Below are 13066 nucleotides of genomic sequence, written 5' to 3'. Positions count from 1 at the left end.
GTTATACATTGGGGAAAGAAATGCAACTACAGTTAACCTCAGAAGAATCACTATGATTCTATTTAAGCTCAGAACCATCAGTAACATTTGTACCCACTTGGTAAAACAAGATCTCTGCTCCTATTTTGCAGGTTTCACCTCCCTGCATGGCACCTCGCAGACCCACGGGCTCTGTACCATCACACCTGACCGTTCCCCTATCAATTACAAATTTCGATGTTATTTTAAGGCTTTAGGTGACTAGAAAATAGCTCTTCTACCACCCTCTTCCCAAAGTTTAAAATCCTGTCTAAAGGTAACATTAAAAATTACTTATTTTTTAGTATATTTTTACTTTGACTATAAAATGTCAACCAGGTCCTAATGGTAATCAGAGACCAGAATATGGGTTCAAAGGATTTATTCTTAGAGAAACGTAAAGCATCTTACCCAGGGAGCTTTCTTTTCCGTCAGTGTCCTTTGCTGTTTCAGATACAGGTAGTGACAAAGCCCCCAGCAGACTTTTGTCAACAGGCATAGAGACAGGGCGCTCTTGCAGACTCCGTGTGGTCCTCCTCAGGACACCATCCTGATCTCTTGCAGCCTCAGACACAGAATCCTTTATCTCTACCATTTCTTGGAAGCCCATTTTGCTCTTTTTTCTGCCTTTGGCTGGAGCACTGGCGGTGCGTCGCAGAATTCTATCTCCAATTGATCGTTTCCGAACATAATGGGAATTGTTTTCTGAAGAACCGTGCCTGGGATTCTTATTGAACAATCCCTTCAGACCTTGGAGCTGTCTGTTCTGAAGACACAAAAGAATGAAGCACAAGTTAAGCAAATCCCATTGTGGCAACCGCTTGCCTTTGACATGACAGCTCCATGAAAAATGAACACAAAACAAAATTTTACAGCCATTGAAGTATATTCAAACCAAGAAAATGGCAGCTCACAGCATGTCTACACAACACCATGCATGTCTTATTGACCTTACTTTGTGAGGAGGCAGCCTTCCATTTTCACAACCAAGCTACCCAGAAGTTTCCTACCCAGAGATGATGAGGTGATAGGAAAAGTTTCCACACTTAATAGACTGTTATGAACTTCAGCCGCCTTAACGCAAGAGATGCATGTTTCAAAGTGGTAAGCAGGAAATGGAGTGATATGAGAGAGCATGCTGCCATAACCATTTAAAAAGAAATATGTCGGCAAGAACAAAGCACCATGCTGAGAAACTACCTTTGTAGCTCCTAGAAAGTGCAATATAGTATAACTGGGGTTGAGTATTAAAGGACTCCACTGCAAGGGAAAAAAACAAAACACAACAAAACACAATTTGGGCTCATTCAAGAAAAGTGGCACAAGTAAAAACCAAGGAGAAGAATAAAAATGCTTCTATAAACCCTTTCTTCCACTTTCGGTGAGTGTTAGTCACAGGTTCATTTGCTGCTCAACTCATCACCTCCGCATTGTGGATTATGTATCCCAACCCAAATACACCTTGAAAGTAATATATAATGTGACTTGAGGAAGACATCTATGTAGGAACATGGAAATCCTATGGAACACTTTCTTTTTCACATTTTAATTTATTTCTGGTTCAAGTTTTAAACAAATTCTGAATTTTATTGTTTCCCTCAAGCCTGATAAATGCTAGAGATACTACTACTTTGTTACCCTGGGATTCCTAGAAATTCAAGAATCATTTTCTAACGTTTACATTTGTGTGCAATTGTGCCAGAGGAAGCATTTCAACAAACAGCATGGGCAGAAACCAAGGATTAAACACAGAACATCACAGAATAAAACTTCACTACTCTTAGAAATTAGAATCCTTAGTGCCCCTCCCATACCGGCCGATGTACAGCTAAACATAATACCCTCTAATTCAGCCTGAATTGGTCCACTCCCTAGAATTTGGCTTGCAGTTACAACAGTATTAATATTAACCAACATTTTTGAACATTTACTATATGGTAGGCAGCTTTCTAAGGATAAGGATAGCGTATTGACGAGGTAGGTACTATTTTTACCCTACATTTATAGCTGAGGAAGATAAGGCACAGAGAATATATAGAAGTCTACAGGAGACTTTGTAATAAAGAACACTGGACATTCCAAGGTGCTAGTCAATGCTCTTACAGTCCCTCCAAATCACATCTGGTCCTGGAAATTCATTCTAGTGGCCAAATCCCCAATTACTTGGTGTGCCTACAGGATAGCCTATTGATTTGTAAACCTCAAGTGAGCTGTGTACTGAAGAGAACAGCACGAGGAGAAAAATAGGTTACATTTTTATAGTCTATTTCTTAAAAGAAAGAGTCCTTATAAAGTCCTTAAAATTCCCGTGGGTGGGGAGTTTTAGGTTTTCAGTTAAATACAAAGGCACCAAATGAACACCTCCTGCCTAGAACTGGCTAGAATCACAGTCTGGTTAGTACTCATAATTCATCAAACATCTGAGACACTACATTTCCTGCTGCAGCCAGCTAGGTCTTCTTAAGTATTTAAATAAAATTTAACGTTTAACTATATATTTATTGTTTTAGTGAAACAAATGATCATCTGAGAGAATAGCAGCTTTCTCATAAGCCCAGAGAGCCCCCCTGGGTGGAAGCAATGAGTACACACCCCAGAACAATGGAAGGAACACATGTGGATCAAGATGGGACCTGATAGGATAGCACACTGGGCTCGCTAGGCTTCTCAATAGTTTTCTGCTAAAGAACAGCTTTGTCAAGATGTATGTTCCTTTTAAGCAATCAGTCAAAAAATAAGTTTGTTAAGGACCGCATTGTTGTTGCATGTGGCTTTAAGCACTACAATCTTTCTCACCTTTCCATAGATTTCATTGATTGTTATGTGGACAAATATGGATGCTTCTGTCAGTCCTTCCAAATAGACATGCCGGTAGCCTGATAAAAGCAGAGAAAAGAGTTTCCTTTTACTTGAACTTACATTTGGCTTTCCCATTGGTGCAACTGAATTAAGTATTTGACTTTACTATAATTCTTTACATTTCATAAAACATGTCAACACTCATATAATACATAGTTTATATATCATATATGCCATATGTTGTGTATATCACATATCATATATTAAGTTTTCCAAAGAAAACTGAATGGTCAGCCTAGAAAGGAAAAGCCAGCCTATACCTACCCGGCACTAAGCTGCTGAAGGTCACGGTTCTTTGTCCAACAAAGTCTCGTCCAATCGGATCATGATCCCACACAAGGAACCGAACCAAAGCTATTTCTGGCATGTGTACTGTAAATGTCAGGGTTTCTTCCCACACAGGGTTAAATCCTCAGAGAAATAGGAAGAGAAAAATCAGAAAAGCAAAGGGCTTGACTAAAAATGAATTGGCAGCATCGCCTGCAAAGCAGACTGAAAATTGCTTGCAATGGTTATTAAACTCGTGAAGATGACCAAGCCACTCCAGGATGCCTTCCTGAAATAAACCCTTGGAATTTGCCCCATTGCCAGAAAATAATTGGTAGGAAAATTGCCTGTAAGTGATTACATCAATTCTAATAATCTTTGATGCCAAACTGCATTGTAGGGAAAGTTCCTTTAGGCAATTTCAGAATGCTTCAGTAAGCTCAAAAAGTACCTTTAGTAGTGGTCTAAGAATAATGCTTTAGGAAAAAGAAAAGAAAAAAGGAGAAAGAAAGAAAGAAAGAAAGAAAGAAAGAAAGAAAGAAAGAAAGAAAGAAAGAAAGAAAGAAAAGAAAAGAAAAAGAGAGAGAAAGAAAAAAAGAAAAAGAGAGAGAAAGAGATACTTTGCCAAATATAATCATGCTTCTCACCCACAAAAGATTCTGCTACTATAATAATCACCAGCAAACATTTTATAAGGTCCTGTGCAGGTTCCAATGCCACTGTACATATGGCATCTTACTTAATTCTTATGGCAATCCTCTAAGGATGGCAAGACAGGGTTTTGGGTTTTTTCTAATTCAGAAAAAATACATGCTATTTTTCAAAACTACACAACTTTTTTAAATTACACAAGTTATAAATGCTTTTTTTAAGGTAAGAAATGTAAGTATTTATAAGTCATTTTGTAGTTGAGAAAATTGATATTCCGAGAAAAGAATACACCTAAAGTCACACTAGTTACAGAGCTGAATTAGACTACACCCTATTGTTTTCCAGTGGCTTCTCATGAAGCTAGACCTTAATACATGAAAGATGTATTTTCATAGCCATTGAAAATAAATAGAAAGATATATAATTTAACTCATATTCTCAAAGTAAAAATACACTTATTTCTTGATAAAATTTTCTCAGACAAAATAATTATATAAACTGCTAAAAATTCAAATACTCTGTAAATTTGTTTCTCTTTTCTAAAAATGCAAATAAGTTTTATCAAATACAGCAGTCAGGAGGCATCAGCCACCTGACCCTATTAAATGCCTCAGAAAAGGAAGTAATTATGGACTGAAATCACTGAGATGCCCCTCCTGAACAAGAGAAGAGATTATGTTTTTGTTAACTTAGTAATGACCTCTCAATTACTTCTGAGACTAAAACAAAAACAAAAACAAAAACCAGAAAAAAACATACCACCAATGGGCATTGGTAGGAAAATGCAATATAGGAAGTTTGCTTCCTTTAAGCATGTCATTTCCTAAAGTCATAGGCTTATGCTATTCTTGAATCCCCAAATTCCTTTCCTTAAACTAGAAAATACCTAGGGTCTCACTATGAACCTCTAATTTCCTGAATGTTTTGAGCATTGAGGTTTAGAGTTCAAGTATTAATGACTAGAGACTGAAAAAAAAATAGGTATGCCACAATGTTTGTCAAATATATGAACAAACCCCATTTAAGAAGATTACCAAGAAAAAGACATGAGGCTTGGGTAAAGAAAGCTTTGTTTTACATCATGACCAGAATACAAGAATGCTGCCAATAGACCAGATGCACATATCAAGAAGTCAACTTGCCAGTGCATGCTGCACTTGCCTTTAGAGTTTTACATGCTCCAGAAAAAGAATGAAAAATCATCAAGACATGTAGGCTTCATGAATGAGAGCTTTGAAGCAACTATGTCATGAAAACACAGAGGCATTTTCCTAATTTTTAACCCAGCCCTTTAAAATAACATTTATTCTCTTCATTAGGGAAAACACACACACACACACACACACACACACACACACACACAATTTGCTTCAAAAGCAAAGAATTTAGGAGCCTAGATTACAACATCCACCAGAACATACCATGCACCAAACCCACACTTACTCAGTTTTATGTGTTTAAAAGATTTTAACACAAAATTCAGATGGCAGTTACAAATTTTAGGGATCTGTTTCTTTTCCACATAGATAAATTTTTCTTTTTCAGTACAAATTTTGTTTTTAGAGCTTCTTGATAAAAAGTAAACAGATTATGAGGGCACCTGGGTGGCTCAGTCGGTTAAGCGCCCGACTTCAGCTCAGGTCAATGATCTCGCAGTTTGAGCTCCGCGTCAGGCTCTGTGCTGACAGCTCAGAGCCTCGAGCCTGCTTCTGATTCTGTTTCCCTATCTCTCTGCACCGCAGCCACCCACCCACCCCCCGCCCCCACCCCCACTTGCACTCTCTCTCTCTCTCTCTCTTTCAAAATAAATAAATAAATAAATAACCGACCATTAAAAAAAGAAAAGCAAACAGATTATCATCTTACCATTGTCATCTACTACGCGAGTTTGATCTTTACAGCAGTCTACTGGCAATCCAATAATTTCAACTTCGACAAAAGGATCAATGATCTACGTAAATAAAGAGAGTATTATTACAACTGATACATTTCTACGTGTGTGTTAATTGAGAATATTGGCCACATTTCAACAGCAAACCATTTTATTAGGTGCTTACTAAGAAAGAGAAACTGAACAACAGATTTAGATATACGAAACATAACCAGAAGATTAAATTTTTGTTTGCCAGTATTTACTGATGCTACACAAATTTTATCCAATGAACCCACAAGTCCAGTTCAAGGTATATACCCAACAGAAATGAGACCTTTTGTCCATGCTCAGAGCAGCCATATTCATAATAGTCACACACTGGAAACAACCTACATGTGTATCATAAGTAGGAGGGATGAATTGTGGACTATTCATTTAATGACTATCATACAGCAATGAAAAAAAGTTCTGGTACAGAGACATAACGTTGAGCAATTCAGACATAGAAGAGAATATACTAGGGGTGCCTAGCTGGCTCAGTTGGAAGAGCTTGCAACTCTTGATCTCAGGGTCGTGAGCTTGAGCCCCACAGTGGGTATAGAGATTATTTAAAAAATAAAATCTTAAAAAAAAAGGAGTACATACTGTAAGAGTCCATTTACATACAAGTTGATCATAGTACAATTAATCTGTTGTGATAGGGGCTGGTGTTTGATTTGGGGGTTGGGAATAGATATTTACTGGAAGAGTGAATAGAAGCCTTCTGGGGGAGTGGTTCTCAGATGTTCTGTCTGGATCTGGGTTGCATAAACAATAATTAATCAAGCTATCCACATTTGATTTGTGCACTTTACTGTATTTAAATCAACTGAGTACTATAATGTAACTTTAAATTTTTTTTTAATGTTTATTTATTTTTGAGAGAGACAGAGAGACAGTGTGAACAGAGGAGGGCCAGAGAGAGAGGAAGACACAGAATCTGAAGCAGGCTCTGGCTCCGAGCTGTCAGCACAGAGCCTGATGAGACCATGGCCTGAGCTGAAGTCAGACACTTAACTGCTCTTTTAAAGTTACATTAGGTCAAAAAATTAAAAGACTAAGAAGGAATCAATAGAAAAACTGAATGCTTAGTCTTCTTTCCCACATTCCCCACATCCCCTAGCCTCCAGAAGGGATCCTGATTTTATCATGCAAATAAGCTCTTTTATCATGCAAGTTCTGGATAATGAGCAATGAAAGACTGGAACCTAAAGACTCCAGAAAGAGCAGATCTAAAAGTGTAAAGGAGAGACTAATGAAGTCTGAGAAAACATGTTCTAGGAACTGGGGACGTAAGGGGAATATGGTGTTTTGGGGGGAGCTTCAGGAAATAAGAGCGAGAAGAATGCTGGAAAAACATGCTGAGAAAATTGGGTGGATACACATACTTTTTGTCTACTACATAAACTCTGATGTTTATTCATTTTCAATAGGGCATTTTATGCTAGAGTTTTTTCCTTTGAATAGAACCCTGTGCTAAAACTGGACAATTGGGTAGCTCAGATTTTGGGGGGCAACTAATAAGTATGACTTCTGACTTCTGTTCATAAGGACTTCAAGAAAACCACAGACTTGAAGAGCAACTTCCTACTTCAAAACTTGGCTCCTGTGCTGCCTTAGGCAAGTATCTGTGCTTCAGTTTCCTCAAATGCAAACTTGAGACACCAGTGTCTGCTTCCACATACGGTAATCCAGCTGAGATGCTGGAAGAACAGAATTGGATGGTTGGCAGCAAGACTGGAAAGAGGTGTGGGAGGTAGAAGTCCGAGGAGATGGTAATATATCATATGTGGAGAGCAAAGACAAGATGAAAATTTAAGATGACAATCAGTTTTCTGAATGAAAGCAAGACTAATGGTTATTTCATTCTCAGACGGATAAACAACGTGAGAGATCATGGGTTGAGAATTCAGGGAGCCTGGATAGGGGGAAAAACTGTATCTTTATCTTCTCTTTATTTTCATTAGCTTATGACTAAAGCCCAATATAATAGTACTAGAATTGTAATTTTGTATCTGGTAGAAATCATGGATGCTTTTGTGTCCTATTACAGTTGTTGCAGAAATTTCCATGTATCATCTACATTTATCACGGCTTCAAAATTCTAATAGTTAATAAACCAACCCCTAGATCCTGCTATTTATTGCATTAATAGATATATGCATATCACAATTTATTTTTAATATTTTGATAAGTGAATTTCAATATAACTGATTTCCAGTATATCCCTACATATTTTATTTTATGCATCAAAATTTTTATTCTGAGAAGGGGTCCAGATGGCCACATTATATAGCAAAGGTTTCCATGGCTCAAGAAAAGTTGAAATCTCCTGATAGAGAACCTTATAAGCCAAGTTAAGGAGATTGGGTTTTATTTTAATGACCAAAAAAACCATATTTCCTCATATATATAAAAAATTACTCTAACTCCCCCACACTATATATTAGTTACAAAGGTAAAGAGATAACTAGACAATGAAAAACACCTGGAAGAAACCCCCTATTCAAGTAATGTGATCAATCACTGAATAAAGTGACATCACACAGATCCTGATGTGATGTACTGAGAAGGACACAACGTTGCCCAGGGAGTACTCCTGACAAATACATTTATGTTTATTCCATTCATGAAGAAGCAATCAGGACATTAAATTCAAATTGAAGGACTTTCTAAAAATAACTGACTTGGGCATTTTGTAAAATGTCGATATCATGAAAACAAAACAAGAAAGCCGGAGGACTGCTGTAGAATTTAAAAGGACCAGAGAGGGGCACCTGGGTGTCTCAGTCAGTTAAGCCTCCGACTTCGGCTCAGGTTATGATCTCACAGTTTGTGAGTTCGAGCCCCGCATCAGGCTCTGTGCTGACAGCTCAGAGCCTGGAGTCTGCTTCAGATTCTGTGATTCCCTCTCTCTCTGATCCTCCCCCCTTCATGCTCTGCCTCTCTCTGTCTCTCAAAAATAAACAAACATTTAAAAATGTTGTTGTTGTTTAAAAAAAAAAAGGGGCCAGAGAGAAATGACAATTAAAAGCAATGTGTGATCCTTGATTGGATCCTGAATACATAAAGAAAAAAAAAAAGGACATAAGGACAATTTGGGGATAACTGGAGAAAACTGAATATTGATTTTATATTAGATAATATTATTGCATGAATGTTAAAAGTCATGCCTTTATTATGGCTATACAGGAGAACGTTCTTATTTTTAGGAGATAAATGCTGAAGATGGTATGTATTTAGGGGTGAAAGGTCATAATGCCAACAATTTATTCTCAAATGACTGCAAAGAAATGCAAATGTGTGTATTTGCACTTGTGTGTATATGTATATATACATATACATATATATATACATACATATACACACACATAAAATATACTTATGCACACATATATAAATACATTTACACATGAAAGAGAGAGAAAGGAAATGTAACAAATTTTGTAATTTTATAAGTGAATCTAGGTGCTGGAGATGTGGCATTAATTTTACTATTCCAACTTTTCTGAGGTTTAAGATTTTCAAAATAAAAAGTTTGAGAGAAAAAGTAAGAAGTGAGTCCTCATTTTTGCAGACAGTGAAGAAAAGAAAGAAGGAAAGGAGAGGTAAGGATACATATTCTGACACTGCCCAATTACTCCTGCTGCTTAGAGGACAGAATGGCCACAGGGAGACCAGTCAGCTGGGAGGTTACCACAGCAGAACTGACAAGAGACAATGGTGGTGTGGATTAGGCTGGAGGCAACGGAGATGGAACAAATGGTCCCATATGAAGCTCCTACTTTCTGAGTAGTAGGACACGGTGCCATCTGTTGAAGATGAGAAGGAAGTGATGAGAACACAGGTTCGAGGAGAGAGAAGGCTGGAAATGGCCACTGTGGAGAATGGGAACGAAGGTTGACAAGGTGAGGTGGATGGCCACAGGGTATCACGGGTCAGCTGAGATTTGCAACACAGAGCTTATGGTGGAACCCAACACCAGAGCTGTGTGGTGTCCCCAGTCAACATTCAAGATCCAGGCAAAGAGCCTGGGGTGATAGACCTTCTCTGAGAAGAAGGACATGAGCATGCCTCCAAAATAGAAGGTACACTGCATTCCAGAAGGAACCATGTGTGCTTTGCCAATAAGTCAGTTGATGTCTGATGAGCTGAGGTCAGTGCTCATTTGTGAACACATACACATACACACATAGAGAGTGAGACAGAGAATTCTGAAGATATTTCAGATACAATATAAACATAATAAAATAATCACGTAATTAACATGTTCATACATGTGGCTTACCTCGCCTCGGTCTCCAAACATGGAGTCTGGAGGTTTGGGGAGTTGCTGTCCGCTGATCACTTTCAGGATGAGCTGCTTTTTGGGGTTGGCAGGAAGTGGATCACCAGAGAAAGGGTTGAAAGTACCTAAGCCAAATAAAGCAGAGGTTAAAATCTGAGGCTGGTAACATGGGAACACACACACACACACACACACAGTTTAAGCATGTAGAACAAAGAAACGACAAATGCTGAATTACTACAGTGTTTTTTAGAGAAAAGAAATGATCACATAACTATCAGTGTGGCTTTTGACCGAAGGCAATGCCAGCTGGCATTTCTATAGCTGTGGTTTTTGCTAGAATCCATGCTCCCAAAGGCAAAAGAACGGGCCAATTTGAAACATCTGTGATGCAATTATCAATCATGGCATGAGGGAAGAGAAGCATGTTATTGGAATGCCAATAGTGTAGAGAAGAAGAGCAGTTATGTCAGATGTGAATAATCCCCTAACTTAAACTATCATAGGTATAGACAGTGAATATAACAAACGGAAAGAAGACCTGAAACTGAGTAAATAGAAGAGTAAGAAAACATGCAAAGCATAAAATCCAGAAGGCACATCTGTCAACGCTTTTTTACCTGAATTGTTAAAAAGCCAATTTGGAAATTTTTAAAAGAATTTTAATGAGCAGAGCCAAAAAGAAGTGTTTCTTGATCTAACGCTACATTATCTTTTCTTTTTTGTTAGCGCTAACAAAGACTAAAAGGGCTTGATACAATTGTTTCAGGTGGTATTTTAATTTTGCTAGCAGGTTTCAGACTCGCTTATACTCACGGAGTTTCTGAAAGACAGGGCTCAGACCTTAGAAGGCAGCACAATTTATAAGTGATGCCCAGGGAGTATCACGCTGGGACACTGGATTTCAGATAATGATCCATGGCTATCCATGTCCCTCTTAACATAAAAAACCTCACAAGAGAACATTCTAAACACCATGCTACCCAAACATTAAACAGTTGTTTAATTTGCATGCCAATACCTTAACCTATCTATTTTTTTAAAAATCATGTTGCAGGGGCACCTGGGTGGCTCAGTCGGTTAAGTGGATGCCTTCGGCTCAGGTGATGATCTCATGGTTCACAGATTCGAGCCCCACATCAGGCTTTCTGTTGTCAGTGCAGACCCTGCTTCCGATCCTGTTTCCCTCTCTCTCTCTCTCTCTCTGCCCCTCCCCACATGCTCTCTCTCTCTCAAAAGAAAATCAGTATCAAAATTTTTTTATAAGAATCATGTTGGAGAACACTGATGTATCACATTTTGCAGAGAGTTCCTTCAATAAGGTTACCTGCATTCAGAGAGACAACCGTGAAATGAACACACACCTTTGCACATTTGCTGGGGTTTGAGGACATAGCCACAATTGCCATTTGTCTTGAATTTGGCTCGGTTTAACTGCATCATTCGCCCTTCAGACTGGTAGTTCAGTGCCACTGTGCAAGTTCAAAGTTTGAGAGAATTAGGCAAGACAGCAGCATAGAGTCAGGACATACGGAGAACCGCTTCTTCCCAAGGCATACGCACCTAGCTGGCAGCCTGCGTTCCAGTACGGCAGAGGGTTGAAGTTACTGGAATCAATGCGGTAGGCAGAGGGGTAAATCCTCGTGAGCTGCTTTTGGTTATAAATCATGAACTGCTCCGATTTCTGCTGAACCACCTGATGTGCTCTTGTTTCGCTAAATGATAACACATTCCCTGTGGTTCCTGGCAGTTTTTAATAAAGGAAAAAGAAAAGTGAGAGCCCCTGCCAAGAAAACACCAGTCACCAAGGACTTTTACCTATGTCAGATTATACCCATAATAAAATGCAGAGCAAAAGAGTGAATTCAACCAGAGTAGCAGTAGCTTCTAACCAAGAAAGATCCATAAAACCCCATTCTTTAGCCATTTTGAGGACTCTTTAGCCATTTTGAGGCCAAATCAGAGGTGCACGTCTGGCTGGCATAACTGCATGTTTCTGAGTCCCCTGTTCTCCCAGGAATTCAAAACATGTCACTAATTCATGCCTATCTGGCTAGTATGATGAGGGCTGGCACAAAAATTGCTTTTTAGGGGCATGAGTCCAACAGAGTATCTTTGCCAAAGATATAGACAGTCATGGATAAATAAAACTATGAAACTTATTCCTGACCACAGGGAGACATTCATTGAAGGCATTCATCTACAAAACATTCATGTGAAACACATATTAACGGATAGCATTCAGGGTCCAAGAAAATAAAAGACCAATTCCAAAAAAGAAAAAAAAGGGTTTTAATGTTAACTTAGAATTATGAGTAGGAGTAATAGTGGAGGAAGATTTGTAAAGAGCATTATAAAAAAATAAAATCTCGGAAACAAGAACCATCATCACCCTCCATACATACAATGAGAAATACAAAGGGAGGTGAAAGAACCGGAAGCCTATATTAACGTTTCCTGACTATCATCAGGAGGTGTCAATCCAGGGCCAAGATGGCTGCCAATTTGAGGGTCATGATGGAGGTAACCTCCCACCAAGCATTCAATTTCCTACCCTTTCCTCCCAATCCCATGTCTATAATGCCCCTACTACTCCTACCCCTTCACCAAACATCCACACCCTACCTCCAAAATGACCAGCCATATGTGTTCTGAAAGAAGCCAGCCTAAATAAAGAACCAAACTTGCCCAGAGCCTCATTCCCATTTCAGTGTTTACTCTGACAAGCTAAATATGTTGGAACCCAGACTGAGGGACACAGCTCATATAGCCAAGGAGCTGAACTACAGAGTTTTGCTGGGCCAGCTGGGCCAGAACCATACCCACACTGCATGTTCATTGGAGCACACAGTTTCCCAAGGTCCCTGTTGTCCTCAGGATTGTATACCCTTAGATATTAAATGCTGGCCAAATGACTGCCAGTTACACTCTAGAGATGGAACTTGGGATGATCATGTATACAAGATAGAGGCAAAGAAATAAGAGCATTGCAGTTTTTAATTAGATGATTTCCCTCATATAGACTCTTTCCTTATCACATATATTTTATTGACATACTTATTAACAAAGTT

The 13066-nt window shown here is 38.6% G+C and overlaps 1 protein-coding gene across 1 annotated transcript in view; it reads right to left on the bottom strand.

The window, feature by feature from the left end:
• PLCH1 (phospholipase C eta 1) overlaps positions 1–13066 on the bottom strand; it is a 190532-nt gene that overhangs the window by 5081 nt on the left and 172385 nt on the right. Inside the window, exons 17-23 of the mRNA XM_042955821.1 lie at positions 11559–11738; positions 11360–11467; positions 9996–10120; positions 5662–5746; positions 3142–3288; positions 2815–2894; positions 430–784 (exon numbers count right to left, since the gene is read on the bottom strand). Coding sequence (XP_042811755.1) covers positions 430–784; positions 2815–2894; positions 3142–3288; positions 5662–5746; positions 9996–10120; positions 11360–11467; positions 11559–11738 — 1080 coding nt within the window. The remainder of the gene's footprint in view (positions 1–429; positions 785–2814; positions 2895–3141; positions 3289–5661; positions 5747–9995; positions 10121–11359; positions 11468–11558; positions 11739–13066) is intronic.

The sequence above is a fragment of the Panthera leo genome, chromosome C2, assembly GCF_018350215.1.
Source record: "Panthera leo isolate Ple1 chromosome C2, P.leo_Ple1_pat1.1, whole genome shotgun sequence".
Lineage (NCBI taxonomy): Eukaryota > Metazoa > Chordata > Mammalia > Carnivora > Felidae > Panthera > Panthera leo.
Note: the sequence above shows the minus strand (reverse complement) of the source record. Positions and strands in the feature narration are given on the sequence as shown.